This window comes from Monopterus albus, unplaced genomic scaffold (genome assembly GCF_001952655.1).
Source record: "Monopterus albus unplaced genomic scaffold, M_albus_1.0 scaffold98.1, whole genome shotgun sequence".
Taxonomy (NCBI): Eukaryota; Metazoa; Chordata; class Actinopteri; order Synbranchiformes; family Synbranchidae; genus Monopterus; species Monopterus albus.
In genome coordinates, this window is record NW_018127978.1 from 1,883,717 (window position 1) to 1,904,050 (window position 20,334).

The window sequence follows — 20,334 nt, forward strand, 5'->3', positions numbered from 1 at the left end:
AGCAGGAAAACCCTCCCTCTGCAGTTTGACTTAACACATGACAGAAACAGCAGCTGGAACCAGTGTATGTATCTCTGCCCTATATTTAATAATTTTTTATTAATATTCAGCTGTTGTGTTGTTTCAGTCGGTGTTTGGCGATGGTGAAAACACGAAGGTTCGAGTCTCAGAGTTGGAAGAAGAAGTTCAGACTCTGAAGAAAATCAACAAAGATCTGTATGACTTCTCCAGTCAGCTGCTCACCAAACCCACTTAGACACAGTGTGTACAGGTACACACTGAGAAACACACCCAGGTTGACACAAGCACACACACACTGATTGTTGTTGGAAAATAAAGGTCTCTTGTTTTTGTATGACTTTGTCTGCTGTGTTTGTTGTTGCTGCCTGTTTAATATGGTGGGTGGAAAAAAAATCAAGTCACATTAGAATCACGATTCATAACGTGTGCGATTCTAAATCGATTCAAAAATGGTTAAAATGTTTTGTCACGTTAACAGAACAAAAAAGGCAGAACTCAACCACATAGCCAGTGTTGCACATGGACGGAGGACAGTAGAATTGTGTTGTGTGGTTGTAACGCTGGTTCATCTTCAGAGAAGCACTTCATTTATGTGTATTAATGACTTTTTAATGAGCTTTGAATGACAAGTGTGGACAGTGTGAACACTGCGTAGCTGTCAAACAGACCGATGTTAGTGGTGCAGTGAACATGGTAACAAACACGCAGCTCTTCAGTCAAACTGGTAGGACAAAGAGGTCGTTCCTACAGACCTGTGCCTGTTTGAGGTGCACTGGCCCCAGACCTAGTTAAATCCTATTAATTTGACAGAACTCAATCTTTAGTCGTGACCACATCAAAAATGAAAATAATTATGGCATGGTGACGTGATGGTTAGCACTGTCGCCTCACAGCGACAAGGTTCCAGGTTCCCTTTCTGTGTGCAGTCTCAATGTCTTCCCTTTGCCTGCGGGGGTTCTCTCCGGTTGCTCCGGCTTCTTCTCACAGCCCACAGACATGCAGCTTAGGTTGACTGGTGACTCTAAATCACCCCTAGGGGTGAGTGTGGTTGTTTGTCTACGTGTCAGCCCTCTGACAGACTGGAGACCTGTCCTGGGTGGACCCTGCCTCTCACCCAGTGTCAGCTGGGATTGGCTCCAGCCCCATCTATACCCCTATAAGCAGTATCTATGATGGATATTTATCCAAGGGAACCAGTACTGTGGTTTGTATAACGACCTGATTGTCCTTGACAGATGGAACATAAAATTTATATTTTCCTGATGGGACTTTGGAATGCAGTCAGATGTTACCAGATCACGCCTTAACTATTAATTTATCTAACAATGTGTAATGTGTTCTTTGATTATCAGAACTGACACTTTATTTATTCAACCTTCTGCTCTGATCATTATATTACTGAAATAAAATTATACTGACCTGATTTTATTCTGACGGCCTGGAGTTAATCCTACAAAATGTTCACTCATTCACTGAAAATATTTTTCCTCCACCAGACAAAACACCAGACAAATACACAACCTGATTTTTCATTAGTAAATAATACACAGATTCAAAGATAAAAACCAAAAAAATAAAAAGAAAAAACTGATTTTGTAGATGCTCTGATAAATCTCACTGCAGCACCTCTTCCTCTTGTCTGTAGGACACCACCTCACCTCCTTGGTTCTCTACTCCTCTCATCTCTCTTTCGCCTCCACCTCCTCTCCTAGATACCACATCTCCAGTTTGATCTTCTTTTAACTTTTCTCTCCTCCTCTGTCTCCTCTAGCACCTCCTTGTATCATTCTCCTCTGCACCTCCTCCTTTTGTGAGGACACCTACCCTCGCCCCGTGTTTGTTAAATGTCCTCCTACACCTTAACCTTGTCCTCTTGTCTCCTTTCCCCTTCTGTAGGGCCTCCTTTGAGGATCACATCTCCCCTCTCTAATCTGTCTTGTTCTCCCATCCTCTCCTCTTTGCGTTTCCTCCTGATTCTCAGTCCTCCGCCTTTTCTCCTCCTTTCAACGTCTTCTGCACCCCCTCGTCTCCTTTTTCTTTCTTGTGAAACACTCCTGTCACTTTGTCCACCTTTTTTTCTCAGTTGCTGTTGTCTTCCTCTCTTCTCCTCTGCACCTCCTTAATTCCACATCTCCTCACACCTCCTCCTCTCATCTGCCCCTGCTTATCCCCGTCACTTTTGGGGCGCCAGCTCACCTCCTCTTTTCCCCTCCTCCCTCCTCGGGAGCAGGAGGAGCAACCTCCTCTTCTCTCAATAGCAGCAACCCCTCAGTGTTTCCGTGGGGCACGAGGATTAACCAGAGGAGCCGACAGAGCGATGCTGAGAGCGCGACAGGATGTCTTTCACCTCCTCCTGGTCCCGGACTCTGCGAGCCCTACTCCTCCTGCAACTCCTCCTCATACAGCCGTGCCTCCACCACCCGCAGCCGTGCCACCTCCTGGTACAGATCGGACACAAGGTGCGCGTCGGTGCGCTCCTTCCGGCAAAAAAAAAGCTGGGTCTGAACCGCGCTACGGCCGCGGTGAGTCGGGACCATGACCCTGACCAGCGGGAATGGGAACGGGACAACTTCCTGCCCTACAACCTAAGCCTGGAGCTGGTGTCCCAGCAGCCGGCCGCCGCGGACCCGGAGTCCCTGTTACGGTGCGTGTGTCAGGGCGTGGTGGTGCAAGGAGTGTCCGCCGTGCTCGCCTTCCCGCAGAGCCGCGAGGAGCTGCTACAGGTGGACTTCCTGGCCTCGTCCCTGGAGATCCCTTTCCTCAGTGTCATTGAGCAGGGGGAGCCGCTCCGCACGCAGGTAGGAGTCTGTAAAACTACACCTGGACCTGGGACGGTACGTGCGCTGCTGTGCAGAGGCATGCGGCTTCGGTCTTGTATCGAGATGCGTGCCTCCTGTTAAAAACTCGGTTTCACGTGACGCTCCAGTCAGTGGTCGTGGTTAGGATAATGTTAGGGGAAACACATCTCGACACAACACCGGTTCAGCCAAATCTGTCCCGGTCTGTTGATCCGGTTTGACCTTGACCTGTCTGGTGTCTGGAGGTTTGTCTAACATGGCAGATGAGCAGATGAAGGTTTGGCCGTTGGAGGATGTGCAGCAGCTCGGGCGGATGTAATGCACAGCTGCAGGTTTCTGAGTGCTTTTGTGTGTTCGAGGCTTAAAAACTTGCCTGTTTGTCTCAGACGTGCTCCAGCTTCTTCTGTCTCTCCCGCTTTTAATTTGTTAGAGGCTTCACTCTGTAGTCTGGTCTTTGACGTTTGTCCATGTGTCTGGAACCTGAATTCACTTCAGAAGACACGGTTCTCCGCAAACCAATAGACGGGGTGGGGGCTGGCTTACTAGATTTTAAACTCAACAATTAGGCAACTGTGAGATGAAAACTTCGTATCTCCCTTTGTGTTGGCTTCTTACAAGTTGAATGAAACAGGCCTCCTGAGTTGACGTGGTTTCATAACGTCAGAAACATCTGAGTGTTTGTTCCAAGTCTGAATGGATGGTTTTCGTGGCACAGGCCTGTGAGCAGACTGCAGCAGAGATTTTCAGTGTTTTTCGGGTGGTTTGCGGTTCATACGGACTCTGTGAGCAGTGGTTGGCACTGCAGCACATTCGAGGTCCAGAGACATGGGTTTATTCAGTGTGACAGATTTCCTGTTGAATCAGGTTAGTCTGTTTCCGCCAGTGAGTTTAAGCTTTTGAAAAATCAGTGCTTTTTGGATGGATTTTCAATTGAGGTCACTGTAGATGGGAGTTCCAGTGTTTGGTCACAGTTTGGTGTTGTGTGACAGAGTTCAGAAACTTTCACATTAAGAGCATGTTAAACCTGTCAGCCTCAACACCAGGTCGGCAAACTCAGCCAGAACTTTAAACTGCAGCCCTGCGGTTTGGTTACACTGATTCAGTTTTACATGAGAAAGCCAGTTTTTTTTTGCTGGATGGTTCAGCTTGAGCTTTGTGTTCTTGTTTCATTTTCCCCAGACTAAACTCAGATTTCAGTCTTGTTAATAGAAATGTAAGCCTGTCCTGCAGGCTTGCTGAGACATGAAATGTCTCCTGATGAGCATATTTGTCTTCATGTTGTTGATCTGAAGCAGGTAGTTGGTGATTGCATTTTAAAGCCATCAGCACAACAGAAGTAAATAGCTGTTGACTTTATTGTCATCTTTAAATTATCAGTAGCCTATGTAAGAATTTTCATATTTCAGTATTTTTCCACCAAAATGTATCTCAGTGGGGAGAGTTGCTGTTGAAGGCTCCTGTGACCCAGACTCATCAAACGGCCTGACCAGGACAACACGCTTAACCAATCAGAAGCAGCCACCTTCAGGGGTGGGGGCTTTCAGCTGTCAATCAGTACATGAACACATTTTGTCTCTAGACCAGGCAAGTTTATTTGGTCATAGTGTAGCAAGCTCGGCCCGATCCTTGAGGGCTCAGGGCCGTCCCACTGAAAGTGTCAAGTACCTTCATTTTGATCCCTTTATGCTCACTTCCCATAAGTTGGCATTTCTGCAGACTTTACCTGAGGGAATTCCCCAGTGTTCATTGTTTTGTTATGTGAAACAAAGGGTTCCCTGGGGAGGCCTGGAAGCATTAAAAGGTAAACCAAACCCATAAAATAAATAAAAAATAAACTAGACGAGCTGTTTGGAGGGTGGGGGTTACACCACCCTAAAACACATGTAAATGATGTATACCTACTGTTAATTGGTTGTCTATGTTTTCTTATGAGTTTATAAAAGATATGCTGTGTACATGGACAAACATACAGTACCATATTTCTCTATGAAAGGAATAATAATCATATAATCTCCTCAATAAATGTCAGGTGACAGTTTGCACTCACTTTGGGTAGATTTGACCACATATTTTGAATAAAGAGTACCTAAATTAGTCAGCTACGACACTAAAAGAAATTTAGTCTACCTACCATTTCTCAATACATCACACAACTAATTACTAATAAAAAAAGTGAGTAACATTTACTGATGATTGTTAGTAGGCACTTCTTTATCTACTTGAAGTCCCCATGGCTGCTCATTGTGCTTGTTTCCAGCCATTTAATGTTTAATCTTGGGCACCTCTAGATTAGCCTGGCACCCCTCATAACTCCAAATAGTCTGCAATTTTTTCAGAACCATAAAACCAGAGAGTCTCTTCCTAAAAATGAGAGGATAGTTCATGAACACACACAACTCCTGCTGCTGGTGTTGTGTTGCAAGTGGACAGCACAACAAACTGTGACGGCATTAATTAATATGAATGTCTCCTCCATAGATAGGTAAAAGACATGTGTAACACTCTAAACAAAGCAGGTAACTGAGAAACCCCATATTTTAACTGGCATAATGCAGACGTAGCGTAGTAACAACAATTCTCTCTGTTACAGAAACAAGGTATCAACAGACACACAACTTTTTTTTTACTTACCGTTAAGTCCCACTGAGTAGTGGAAACATCACTCCCTTTCAAGTAGCTCCAAGGTCAGTAAATCCAGCCAGTGGTTGCTGCATCTTCCCCCACACGACCACATACAGTAGCAGTACTTCCCATGGCCTTGCTTAGGGAGGACTTTGAGCACTAATGATTCCAGTGTTAGCAGAGACAGCTTCATGAAAAAAAAGGTCATGAAATGAGAGTTTTGAAGAGAAGGAAGAAAAGAAACCAACACAACTGGATTTAGATCATGCAGTTATATTGGCACAGCTTTCAGCAGGTGTAGAGATTTGACATAGAAGAGGGTTTTACAAATGTTTCTTTTTGACTGGTATGCTGTGAATTTATTATTTATAGTAGTAAGCATTCAAACCATTACCCTTTGTGCTTGTAGCTAATTCCTGCCAGTACATGTCATTTGCACTCCCAGTGTGACTCCTAACAGCAGCTGGCTGAGCTAAGGATGTCACTGTGTTGCTACTTTCACTTGTAATAATCAGACAGTTACATCCAGGCAGGTTCATTCACAAGCCACTGGCTGTTCTGCTGCAGCTGTCAAATCAATTTGTGACTGGTGACTTGCATTATTTTGATGCCCACCAGCTGAATGTGTTGCAGTCTCCACTAGATTGGTGACTTTTCCCCAGGAGTCTGGTTCTGGGTCACCCTGGTTTTGGTACTGTGCTGTATGTCTCTCTCTTCAGGTGCTGCTACACTTGACAGTGTGCTTTATTCAATTTCAGATGTTTTGAATAGCATGTGTCCTATATATGATAGAAATACTGGATTGGACAAGTGTATTTTGTGTTGCGACCTGTCAAAACTTTTCTGTGGATGTGCATGACCCACACTTGTGTCTCTGCCTATGTTAACAAGCTGTGCTGGCTGCAAATGTGTTGTCCACCTGTCCTGCAGTGGAGCTGCTACGCAGTTGTGCCGTTGTACAGTAGACATGAAGCAGGGCAGTCGGCTCAGTGAGCTACGCTAACTGGGTGAATTTCACTCTGTGATGGGTTGGTGGTGTTTGGCTGGTTGGAGCGATAGAGCCTCATGCTAGCTAGATCTAAATTTAATCCTGATTGTAGCTTTAATTAAAAAAAAAATGTTTTGATGATCTTGGCACTCACAGCAAGCTGTCAGTCTGCGGAGGACGTCCTTGTGCAAGCCTGGCACACTATGCCCACGTAGTTGTAGGAGCACACCAGTGTGATCTCACTGTCCCCAGTGAGCACAGGCTCATGGTCCCTAACCCCCCTTGGATCAAATACTATATCTTGGTTTGGTTTGCACTCAGGTAGTGTCTGTCACACAGTTATCAGTCTCCTTGAGATACGCTGAAGGGCAGCCATTGCTGTGCGGCAGCAGCTCGATGCTGTCGTGTCAGATTAAGGTTGGACTGTAGCAGCTCTCTCTCTGGTGTTTTATTGCACATGCTGCTGTTGTTGCTTTAGGTTTCATGTCATGGTTAGGTTTTTCCTCCTGCTGCTGTTTAGTTTCTGCTCTGTGTTCACATCAGTCCTTCATATCTCAGCCAGAACCTTCCTGTCGCCGCTCTCCACCACTGTCTGATCAACAGACAGAAAGCAGAGCCCGAGTCAGACACCACATATACAGTTGATCTACAGTGCACGTCACCCAGAGTCCATGCACCCGCAAACACAGAAACAACACAAAGTGAATCAGTTTTACACAAGAACACAAAAAGGTGCTGAAACGCTCCCACTGAGCCTCACCACCTGGGTTCTCCTGCTCCAGTTTTTTAAATGTTTGTTTTGTTTTATTTATTTATTTGTTCCTCTGACCCAGAAAGTGCTCACGCTTCCTGCTACAGGCTTTCAGAGTAAATGCCTGAGTATATATTGATGAGATTATCTCTGCGGGGATTTTCATTTCACGCTGAAAACAATCCAGTTAAAGCTGAATCGGGATTTCAGAGGTTTTCTTGCTTTATCATCAGGTCCTTCATGGAACAAGAACACGGAATGTTATTTACATTTAATCCTCAGACCCAGGTGGCAGTTTAGACAATAGGGCCAGGATCAGGACCTTACAGGGTCTGAGGATGAACTGAGTTCAGTTCAGAAATCATTTCCTACTGAAAAAGGATCTCGAGGCCGAGTTTAGCAGCTGTTGGAAATGCTTGGGCAGCTGAGTCTTGGATCATCCCCTGACCATGGGGCCGGCGGTTTAAGTCCCAGCTTCTCCAGACCACTTATCACAGCAGCACTGTGATAAGACACTGAACCCCTAATAGGTCCCGGTGATATCAGCCTCACCTGAGTTTCACAGGAAAGGGCTGTGTAAGTCTGTTTACCATGTATCAGTAGGTTGAATAAGTGACCTCAGTGTTTGTACAATGTGCAGTTTGTGTTCAGGTTGGATAATGGAGTCAGAGATCACAGGAGGATTGTAACTCCATCACATGATGAAGCAGCAGAGTCATAGTCAATACCCCGTCTGGTGTCTGCAGCACTTTCAGACACTGAACTGACAGAGAGCTGGAGGGAAGTCTTTTCTCCCTGTGGCCCATTTTCAGGCAGCAGCAGATTAAACTCTGGGGGGAGGTGGAGACTGACAGATCGAGCTGTCTCAGCCTGAACAAATAGCAAATATGACATTTGCACATAACGTGAGCTTTCGGCCTTCAGTAAATTTTACCAGCCTGGTTCCTCAGAGCACATGTGCAGGTACAACACCGACCGGTCACCATTATTGTTTGTACACCCTCTGACCAAATCCCATTCAGATTTTATGTTTTACAGTATATTTGGTTTTTTTTTTGTTTTTTTGAAATATATTAAACAGAGCACCAGTGCCAGAGCACCACCCTGCCCCCCCCAGTATTTTTATTATTATGATGTTACATTATTAGTGCTTTTGGTTGTTCCCACCCTTTTATCTTTCTAAGATAGATCAGGTTCTTTACTGTCATTGTTTGGAACATACAACGACATTCAGATGCAGTCAAGAACTACTATATTGCATAGAGTCGGATACACCCACACACGTCCTCACACACAAACCACATCTTAAATCTTCCAATGTGTCGTTTCTTTGGTAAGTGTCCTGCATTCATTGTTTTGTCTTTACTATCCTGTCTTGTTAACAGGAGGTTTGTGTTGAATTAAAAAAAAAAAAAATCATGACCCAACGGCTTAAGTGCTTGTGAGTGCAACCTCAGCTACCACATACTCTGCCACGACTTCCTCCACAATACCTGAGATGCTAATATAAACCCCCCAGTGAAGAATGAATGTAAATTTTACATGGCTTATTCTGGATTAGAGTGCTGTTGTATTCAGTGATAGTTAGTACTGAACTTTGGTTCAAGATGGACCATACAGTGATCAGAGCGTCCAAGGGCTGCATGGGGGACAGAGCGACAGGCATCTTTTATTGTTGTGTAGCCATGGTCCAGTGTGATTTTTGTCCCTGGTGGGACAAGTGACATGCTGCCTGTATTTTGGCAGTTCTTGGGTGAAATTTGCTCTGTTAAAGTCCCCTAGAACAATGAGTGGAGAGTCGGGATGTTCCAGTTGTACACTAGTTATCAGTTTGGCCAGGAGCTGTAGTGCACTAGCGTGGGCGTTTGGTTTTAAATAGACACCCACCAGGATGAAGCTTGAAAATTCTTGGGGAGAATAGAAGGGTTTGCAATTGATAAAAGTTGACATATTTATGAGAGTTGTGGGAAGGATCTGATTAATTTTTTTCTCTAATAGTTGTGATTTTATTTGTGAAGAAGCTCCTGAAGTCACTGCTGCTGAGATCTAAGGCCGTGACCCACCAAGCTGACAGTTGGCCATCGGCCACTGTTGGTGAGCATCTGTAGCTCTAGTCAGATCCTGTCAGTGGCTCTTTGGCTGATTTGGCATGCAGAATTGGTGGCAGGCCTCTTTGACACAGTTGACACAGCAACAGCCAGATCTCCGGAGACTGACTTGGAGCCTTTAGACTGTCCAGGCTTTTCCTCTATTGTGCTTCTCAAATCCTCAGAAAATTCTTTGCTCTTCTTTCTTTTCTCCGTGCTCAGTGTGGTCCACACCACACCAAGGTTGAGTTGACTTTTCACCCTTTAACTGGTTCCAAATGTGATTTCCCTGTTGCCAGCACCTGTTGGTTGCTACAGGTAAGTTTCATTACAAATTAAAGTAGCAACACAGGCTGGAAATACAACTGATTCTGATGTTGTTGAAAAGGTATTAATAATTCTGTCCAGTCCATGTGCAGTCAGAATAATGCCAATTTGGAAGTTTGTTCCAACATTTTTGGAGATGAGAGTACCTACTAGTGGAACAAGCTAGCTTTGTAGACTTGTGATTGGTAGCCCCATGATACGAAACAATATCAGTACATCATAACATTGTGTGTGCCTATCTGTTAATGCGACTACATGCAGTTAAGACTTCTGCCATGTTGGAAGCGAGGCGTAAATGTTGCAACCTAGTAAGATTGCCATCGCAACTTTGTCTGAAAAGTGACCAGACATTCAGACATGAAGCCTTAGGATTAGAAAGGAGTGCATATCTGAAAGGGGCTCAGGATAAAAATGAATACAGTACATGAATGTTCACAAATCAGAAGATTTTACAACTACACAACATTTATGTAGAAAATAATTAAACATTTCATTTACATTCAAAGTTTACAGTGTAGACAAATACAAAGACGTCAGAGAATAAGCAGAGACGGATGGGAGGAAATGGACTGAAAGAAGTGAACAGGTGGAAATAGAACAGAGGAAGCAGACAGGTGGAGGCAGATAGGAGGAGCGAACAGGAGGAGTTGAACTGGTTTAGATCGGATCAAAGGTGTAGAGGGAGCATCGACTGGCTGTGGGCCCCATGTGATTGGGCAGAGAAATGGTTGTCTGAAAATAGACTTGTCTGTGGACTTAAGGAGGCGGAGGCAAACTGGATGAGGTAAGCTGTCAGAGATGTCGGTGCAGGTCAAGCTGGCTATGGGCCCATGTGATTGGGTGTAGCAGCTTATCTAAATGTGGGATGTAAACAGCAGGCGGTGTGATGTGTTCTGTGGATGATGTGATGGATGTGGGCTCAGTGAGAGCCAGCAGGACTCATTGATCCGTTCTCTTTAATCAGATGCAGTCTGGACTGCTGAGCTTTTAGTGAAATGAAGCTTCAGACTGTTTTAAAAACTGAGCCATGAAGACTAACTGAATACAAAGACACTGGATGCGACGCTGCTGCTCTGACAATTTATTATACTTTTACCCCCCAACATACACCGACCTTACTCCTGCGCCAAGACAAGGCAAATATATAATGTTGTATCAAGAATATCTAATACTACATTTATTTGCAAAAAAAGGGAAACAAGATATTTGTATGTATAATGTTGGTGAGTGGGCTAAAGTAAAAGCTGTAGGTGGTAGAAGGCTGTGTGACAGAGGACAGATCAGATGGACTGATTCTGAGTGGATTGATCAGGTCCTCATTTATACTCGTGGACAAATTATGAGAGCGATGGCCCTGGGACACAAACACACAATACAAAGTTAATACATTTCTGGTTAGTTTGTATCTCTCTTTACATGCCTTCTGGACCCCTTGGACAGCTGGATCTGGGGCCTGTCATTCATCCATGTTCACACTAATATAGTGAATCCCCACAAGGACCATGTGGGAGCACTTCCACAGTTGACAGGATGTGGAAACATTGTGGATTATCAAAGATTTGCAATTGTAGTTTATAGTCTATTGCTACAACAGGCCAACAGCACAACACACCTCCCACCCACCTGAGTGACATCATGTGCTCAGTGAAAGCTAGTTATCATGAACGAAAATCAAAAGGGGTTCAGTAACATGTTTGGTAATGCTGGGTTACAATGAGAGCAAAATGATGCGGTGTAACTGAAGTGTATGATGATGGGATATGGGCACAGTAAAGGGTACAAAATAGAGTGCCGTAGGGATGATGTGTGTTTGTAGACCAATCCCGAAGTTAGCATAACCATGGCTCAACCATCAAAAGGCCAATGGAATTTTTCCATAGGCTTTTGGATTATTGTGGAAAATAAGATACATGTACTCATTTTATTCAGCAAGATAATCATCATAGGTGAACACCGCTTTTATAATTTTTGAAGCCCAAATATGATCGCCAGACATAAAAAGCTCAGGCTATAAACTAGGGCTTCTCAAAGAAGCTGAAGCTTCCAGACCCAGCCCACACCTGGTATTAGCAATGCAATGGAATGAAGTGCATGTTTCCTACTTTGAAGAAAATGTTTTATACTTATAAATAAATTTTTTGTTTTGTGGAATGTAGGTTATTTGGCAATAATTACAGTGACCCTGGGCCGAGATTAAGGCTAAACGTAATCATTTTCCTGTCTGACAACCGCCGGCCATATGATGTTTAATGCCAACAAGTGACAGAACTCAAGGGTTGGCTAACAGGCGCCCGAGCTAGCTAATGGCTAACAAGCTTTTCTTTCTCTATATTTTTGTCCTCCCCAGCTACATACATGAGAGGGATGGAATAATAGGGACACCTTTGAATATACTATAGTCCAGTACAACACCACCTTTAACTAAAGGGTGGGCCATGGAAGAGTAGCCCGCCCCAAGTGTTAGGAGCTAGGTACTTAGGGCTCCGGGCTACTTTTCTGGCCCACCCTGTATAATCTCAATAATAAACATATAACAGAATTTATACATTTATGACAACTTTATTAAAAACTGAAACATTGAGCTTCAAAACAGATATTAAGGCAGAAGTGTTGCATTGCATTGCATGCAATTATACAGGTGTACCTAATAAAGTGGCCCCTAAGCGTATGTTGCTTGTAAGTTATAAGCAAGTTTTTAATAAAGTTATTTGCTTGTCACTAGTGTTCCGGACCTTTGACCTTGTATAAAAATCTGATTCAGACCTTTAATATTAAGTTTGAAAACTCCCTATACTTCCCTATATACCAATTACACCTCAGTCCCATGACTTCAGTGTCTCCACCACAGCTTCAAACTTATAAAATGATTTAGCGCTTTTACCTCTTCTACAAAATCTTGTCCTCTTAGAGTGACCAGATCTAGCTAGTGATCATGACTGTGTCAGAATAGTTTGCAAGTGCGTGAGTTTAAACACGAGGCTGTAAAGGCAGACTAGTGAGTAAAGTCTCTGTGTTCAGGGTGATGATGGTTGACTATGCAGACGGCCTCTGTAGTCTCATTTAGCCACTTGTTAGCAACTGCCTTTTGGAAAAACAAGTAAAAGCATTAAAAATCATGAGTGGGGTATTTACTGGTGTATTTTATGTTGCAGAACAAAATGTGAAAATGTTAAACAGACTTTATTTCAGACATCTAAACAAAAACCCATTGACTTTAGGGTGAGAGAACCAGAAGTGCAAAAATGCTTACTCGGTTCTGGGTTGTAGGACTCGGTACTACCACACTCGATGGAGGGCATGAAGGAGGAGGATGACCGGTTATGATGAAAGACAGATATGATGATGAGATTCTAGACGGGTGACAATTACGTCAGGCTTGAATGTCAGATTACCTGTTTCAGACTGATAAATAATGCAACAGGAACTGAATCACACTGTGAGGTCTTTAATCTGGGTAATTTAAGAGATCAGCTCTCTCTGACAGCAGCACAATGAAAATCACTTAATGCTGCAGTGTACTTATACAGAACTATTCACCTAAAACCTAATTTAACACAAGAGTCATTTAACATTTTTTGGCTGAGCAGCAGCGAGCTCAGAGCCAAACAGCTTTTTCTAAATCCACTGTCCAATGATTGCCTTCATGCTGCTTTTCCTCTGCACTGAAACACAGCAGAACATTGCTGAGCAGATTTATTGAGCTAAGTAGTGTTGAACTCTAAAGGTATGAATTCAGGTTTTAACAAGTATAAATGAAGCCAGAATCAGCTGACTGTAGTTCAGAGGTATTACTTCATTTCTAGCACGACTCAGCATTTACTAAAGATGATCAATCATGGACGAGTCAGCATCAGGAACAGAGAGGGAGGGAGAGAGAGATCATTTTAGATTGTCACTGGCTCTGAATGTTATTAATGCCAAATAAAAACTAAGAAACAATCTAATCTGGGCAGTCAGTGTGAACTGTGACTTTCCTAAAGGCATTTCTTAATTTTATTTTTGAGTGTCACTGTGTGTCTGCCAAAACACCTCTGCTGATGCACATTGGTGGAATATAAATATGCTGCAAGCCAAACACAAAACAACTTGCTTTGTCATATAATTTGGAGAATGTGTTAAAATCTTCCTGTGATGTTTCATTCTGTGAGCGATGTAATATACATATACACAGTACACATACATATACAGCCTACACACACATACAGTGTGTGTGTGTGTGTGTGTGTGTGTTTGTGGTGGTGGTGAAAGGGGGTATGGGCTGGATTAGACTCTTTGTCCCGCTGCTGTCCTGCTGTCCTGTTGTTGGATAAACAGCTGTTCTGATAACTTTAAACACTCGGAACACGCCACTTATGTCTCGCTTCCAGTGTGTTTTACCAGTAAGCGGGCAGGTGGACCCAACCCAGCAAAATGCCCCCGACAACATAGAGCTAATGAATCCTCTCCCTGTAGGGGTCAAGCATTCAGATTTTTCCTGTCAGTTGACATCTGTCTGTGACTTTATTATTACCGTATATTGGGATTTACATTTAAAACCTTTTGTGTAAACTAAAGCGAAGTCGTCAGCTTTGATCACGGGGCCAAATTGTCTTGTTGCAGGGCCGGGTTTGGCTCACGGGGCACTGTTTGCCTGCTGCTGTCTGGTCTCTGTGTGTTTCCTGTAGTTGACTCAGAGTTTCTGGATTTCAGCTGAGATGTGTTCAGGTCCCAGGATAGCAAGCTGCTGGGTCTTGCTGTTAGAAGGCACCACACCACAGAGGCAAATACGAACTGAGCCTTTGAGCCCCGGTACCACGCCGGGGAGACAGCAGGGCTTTGTCCTTAGCCTGTTTTTAATCCAAGCCTCAGTCCTGGTCCAGATCCAGGCCTTCAGTTATTCTCTGGGAGGGTCTGATCAGAATGTCATAGCTCAGAACAAACCACTGAAACACCAATCAATATTTCATTTGTCACAGAGAGAGAGAGGGAAGGTCAGAGCAGGAGAAGGAAATTCTTCATCATCACTGTCATCATCCTTCAGTCAGATTCATTTAAACCCTGCAGAGCCGCTCAGAGCCCACACTGAACTTCAATCTCTCATGCCTTTTAAATGTTCCTCTGCTTTAGTTCAGATGGAAGCTGCTACCCACAAATACAGACAGAGCGCAACTGAATGACAGAATAAAACTGGTTCAACATGACACTGTTTTCAGAATTAAACAGGCCGTTGTTAAATTACTGAGCTCATTCAGAGTCCTCATAATTATACAAAAGCAGAACACAAACAATGATATGAATGAAAATATTGCACTTAGTTGATCACTAAACAACAAGTACAATAAATAAAAACTTAACAGTGTCTCTGTGGTAGACTTGCATCTCTCTGTAGAGTGTGTATACTTGAACCAAGCCCAATGGGACTTGTCAGTACCTGAGGGTTTGGGCCAGTTTTGGACAGAAATTTAGAAATTTATGTTCGGTCTGGATCAGGGTCAGATACAAAGATCAAACTTAAGGCTAGATGGTTTGAGCACTCAAATGACTGCTTCTTTTAATTATAAGGGTAAAAACCCCATGCACACTCAGCTGCATCAGGCCCAGGCCAGGTTCGGACATGACATATATAAGCTTGTCGGGTCAGGTTCGGACAGAAATATGCTGTTCAATCCATGGTCTATCTCTCAGTTGCAGTCATGCATCTTTATGGTTTTGCGTCTTTCTCTGTGGTAGTCATGAGTCTAGCTGGTGTTAATGGGCAGGGATTTGCTTGCTGGTCCAGGATTCAGGGTAATGTGAGCACATTACCGCAGGACAAACTGGCTGTTAATATTTCAACAGAGTGAGAGCAGCTGGCGGCTTTGCTGTCAGCTCTCATTATTACAGAAAAATAACACAGTTTCTGCTCAGTTAGCAGCTCGAGACCTCTGTATAAACTCTGTTCACATTAACAGTGTTTTCTGGCATGAGAAACCCTGCAGAGAAAACAGATTATTTAACATCAGAATCACCGAGAGGTTCTTCATTGCAGAAGCATTAAATAAATCAGGACAAACGTCTTCAGATTAAAGGAGGGATCACCTGAAAAAGGCTGTCGCTCTGTGATTATTTAGACTAAACTGTTTATTCAGTAACTGCTCTGTTGCTTCCGGTCACATTAAATGTGTCATGAAATTGGGCATGCTCAAATATCAGTTTTTGAGCACTTAATGGAATATTTTGACATTTTAGGAAACAACTGAGTTGTGCAAATTAGCCCTTAGGAGTCCGAGGACTCCTCAGGCAAGTTGAAGAGGATTCAGTTTCCTCCAGGTGTGATTCCCGTTATGTGACTTATCTGCTGTCAAAGGGTTAGTTCAACAAAGATATGAAGAATAAAGTGACAGAGCTAGGTCTCTGTGCAGATGACACTCCTGTCCTACGGACTTCTTTTTGCGGGGGGTACAAGTCTGTGTTACGTATCTGGCGTCTGGATGATCAGCCACTGAATCTGTCTGTGTAGCATCTTCACAGTTGGCTCTTAGTTTGCAGTGTGAACAATTTTTGTTCAGCTGATGTTTTCTTTTCATCTCGCCTGCTGTTTCATCTCCTCGTCTTTATATTTCATTCAGACTTTATTGAATCACCTTTCATTCCGTTTCTTTGATCTCGTTCTAGATTCTGTTTTATTGATTAATTTTATTCCTGAGAATCGACAGCAGACCAGTACAGGAGACTGACAACACTTTGGAAACTTTACTTTTCAACACACCATTATATATCAATAATATATTTATTGAATATAGTATTAGTCGATATTAGTATCGTTGATTGGAGCTCCACTGGTTGTCAGCACTTTGTCTTGATTGTGGTTAATTTTTCCTGTTTAGTTTTGAAGTGAACATCGACATTTACTATTAAAAAAACACCATGTGTTGATGATGTGACTGCTGATCTTGACATCAAACTTCCTCTTTAATTTTTCATCTTGGGTTGTCTGATTGCCGCTCAGTTGCCTTTCATGAATCTTTGTTTTAAAGATTTTTAACATAGTTGAAGTAGACCAGTTGAAATCTAGGCTTTTCTTTGACCGGAGATGTTTTTATGGTAGTGAAATTATTTCCACAGGACAGGATCAGGTCTGTCTACATTAGTATACATAAATTTGTGTGAAAATCAGGCTTTGGTTTGTGTCTCAGATGTAAAAATGTGCTTCCCCATCATATGTCTCACAAGTTGTCTGTTATTTTAAGACAAATAAGGCTCCAAACTCAGTAGCTCAGAGCACATAACTCATTTCCTGCTGGGAAAAGAAATATAAAGTGATATATGTGTGCCTTGTCATATTTATTAGGTGGGTAGGGTTCTTACCTGGGGATACTGAAAGAACCCATCTCTCCCTTGGGTGATGCTTGAAGAAGGCAGTAGGAATACTATAAAAGTTTTTAGAAAGTTTAATAAAGTGAAGCTAAACTGAAATACAAAAATGAAAAGCTGCAGCCGATGCCTCTGCTCTGTCCAAGATGATGCCCTGAAGCCGCGCTTCCTCTTTTGTCACAGCCCTTTTATATTTCACATCCAGGGCGCAGCCACGGTGTTCAGTCCACACGTCCTCGTCTGGTTGGTCTGTGACACAGTCCATAACTTACTAAATGTACAGTTCATCCCATGAAAGGTAACAAAATACAGTGCTTTAATTCCATAGGGCACACTCCCCATACAGCAACATATTTCTATTGGATAAAACTGTGTGCACCCAGGGTGTAATAACAGCAGCCGTTTCTTCAAATCAGAATAATAAAGGATTAATAGAGAAGCAGTATAATAAGTCACAACCACAGTAGCTTCTTCTGTGAAGCAGATCACACATTGTAAAAGCAATACTTTATACTGTATGCTTTGTAAAATACAGAAGTCACAGTCCACAGCTAACAGCAATATGAAATGATAGTCAAAATCACATTATGCTCAAAATGTATCATCAGTGCTAGGGTTGAGAATATACATCATGTTAGCGGTTATGTTAAAAGAGTCTCATACAGAACATTTGACATTCTCTTAACACCAGGATGAATGAAACTGTTTTTCTGTGATGCTGCTGCATTTAGAAATCACAATCAGATGCATTTATGACCACAGGGACAAATATGCAAGTCAGAAAGGGAACGTCACACTTTTTCAGGATCACCAACAACACACATACAATACACACACACCGCCGCCCACAGCAATGCTGTGACACCTACAATCCTTTTAGCAAAGCTCAGTGTGGAAACCATTCAGGTGGCAGCTTCTGGTCAAAATGATGACCTTCAGGGTCATACCAGCTGTCGCTAGCTAAGGTTAAATTGGTGACAGGACCAAACAGATGTGGCTGTTGTCGGGTTTGTGACTTTGCTGCAGTCGGAGGACACACAACACGCTGTCTGCTGTGGCTGAAGATTGTTTATGAGCTAGAGGCATCACTCTAACACAGAATAATTGGAGCAAACAGAGTGTTTTTTTGCTCCAACAACTCCAGCAGAGTGAGACGTCTTCACTGGTAAAACTGTCAGTCGATCTCACACCAGTGTCATTGCACCACTTGATGTGTGTTTGGTTGGAAATAGTGAGTTTTCATTGTTTTGGTGGATTCTGTGGAGCGTTGTACATGTAGCTCAAGGAAAATAGGCTTGACGTGTGTGACGTGACAGCTGGACTGATGAATATAGCAGCTTATTGGCTGAGAGGCGCCCCACACACACGCATACTGTACTTCCATTAGCCCCTCCCTCATACTGCGCGCACAGGTTGCATATTCAAATCACTTCAGTTTTATTGTATATGTATAGCACCAAATCACAGCAAAGGTCATCTCAGGACACTTTACAAAGTCAGGTCTAGAGCAGCGGTTGGCAACAGCGGGGAGAAAAAACTCCCTTTGTAGCAGTTGACCTTCACCGACCTTGAAACTCAGGCACCTGTCTGATGTCCAAAACACTCCCAGCATGCACTACAGCTTGCAGCTGAATAACCTCAACATAAACTTTCTGTGGGAAAGACTAAATACAGTGAGGAGAGGTGATGCAGTGCAACAAGATGCAAATGACAAAGGCACGACGTCAGGTTAGTGAGGGGAAGACACCGGGTCGTGATGTGACAAAGTAAATTTAAGCAAAATGATGTACAATGAGGCAGAATCACATGCATGACATCGATGTGATGTAAAGTGACAGTGAGTTAAAGTGGCAAGTTCAGTATAGTGAAGTTTTTTGATTTTTTGTAAGTTGAGGGGAAGTAAAACAGAAAAGTACAAAAGAGTCAGACGTCCTCTCAGGCAGCAGGATTCATTTGATGTCCTCTCTCTCCTCAAACACATTTCTCTTCTTCAGGTTTGACGCTTTAAATCCTTAAAGAGCCACCTGTCAGAGTATCGTCACAGTGACGGAGGACGTGTCCTGCATTGCCATAACAGTGAGAAGAGAGCGAGTGAGCATCTCTTTGATCTGTAATCTCGCTGTCTTCCTCTGCAGTGTTTTTAAGTTTAACTGTGATCAGCATGAACAGGCTGTCGACCTGCAGAGACTCACCTGGGACACCTGACAAACGCAGCCTGAGACTAACTCACAGATCAAAGATTAAACTGTCGGAGTGTCGCGCTAACAGAGACAAACAGGCCCTCAGAGACCCAGGCTCACTTAAGGACAGAGGGACACTTTAACAAGAATTTTAATGTTCCTTCATTGGATGTTAGTTAAAGCAGTCGTTTCTGTTTCTGAGTGGCCACAGCTTCACACCTCGGGTTCTCTCATTATGAGGGCGGTGTCATGTCAGGTATCAGCATCAGTCCTGCCAACACCTGCAGCCTAGTGGTCAAAGTGGCATTTACCATGAAGTAAACTGGCACAGTGTCAAAGTGATGTAGGTAAAATAGAAGGGAGGCACAGTAAATGATGTGAAGTCATAAAGTAAGGTGATGTAAAGTGACTTATTATATAAATGCCCCCAGTTTGTTACAAAACTAGCTCGTTATGTACCACAGTGAAGATGTGTCTCTGACTGAACAGTCACAGGATGCAATATCACAAACAAGAACATGGAAAACAACATACAAGTGCAGCTCTTCTCCAGAAGTATCATATGATACAAGGGAGCAAGGAAAACTACAATCACATGAATGAAAACCTAAAAAATTAAAATAAAAAAAATACAAAAATAATTTTCATGTTTAAAATTCGGTGTAAGTAAAGTTAGGTCATTTTTCTGTCGAGAAAAGACAAAATGCTCAAAAAAGGCCTTTAAAAACAAATGAACTCAGCAGTGACAGACAACACCTGCAGCTCCTGGAATCAAATGAGGTGTTGGAGCCAACTCGTCTGTCTGAAAACGCATGAATGGATGATCAGTCCCTCAGAAATGATCAGGTTGAAAGTCAGGTGCTGGACAGGCGTGATCGACTACATCACCTTTCATTTCACTGCGTCACCCACGTAGCATATATTCTCTCTGTTCTGTTCTTGTTGTATTTTTATTTGCTTCCTTCGCTTGCTGCTTTAAAGTGCCTTAGATTTGTGATTTTACTGCCTATTTATGTTATTGCTCATCTACTTTATATTTCACATGTATTATGTGGCATCCATGTGGATGGCAGAGTAAGAATTTCATTGTAAAGGGAAACACGTTTCCTAACTGTGCATATGACAAAATAAACACTTTGACCTTTGATCTTGATCCAGTCAGATCAGCCTGGAATAGATTTTTTGCTCCTGCTGCAGCCAGAGAAGAGCAGGAGGTGTAATCAGTTTG

General features: G+C 43.0%; 2 protein-coding genes across 2 annotated transcripts in view; both read left to right on the forward strand.

Annotated features, from left to right (window-relative positions):
• wdr18 (WD repeat domain 18) overlaps positions 1-358 on the forward strand; it is a 13,998-nt gene extending 13,640 nt beyond the window's left edge. The window contains exon 10 of the mRNA XM_020609066.1: positions 128-358. Coding sequence (XP_020464722.1) covers positions 128-256 — 129 coding nt within the window. The 3' untranslated portion in view covers positions 257-358. The remainder of the gene's footprint in view (positions 1-127) is intronic.
• A 1,999-nt stretch (positions 359-2,357) lies between these two features.
• Positions 2,358-20,334, forward strand: part of grin3bb (glutamate receptor, ionotropic, N-methyl-D-aspartate 3Bb) — a 45,507-nt gene continuing 27,530 nt past the window's right edge. Inside the window, exon 1 of the mRNA XM_020609088.1 lies at positions 2,358-2,819. Coding sequence (XP_020464744.1) covers positions 2,358-2,819 — 462 coding nt within the window. The remainder of the gene's footprint in view (positions 2,820-20,334) is intronic.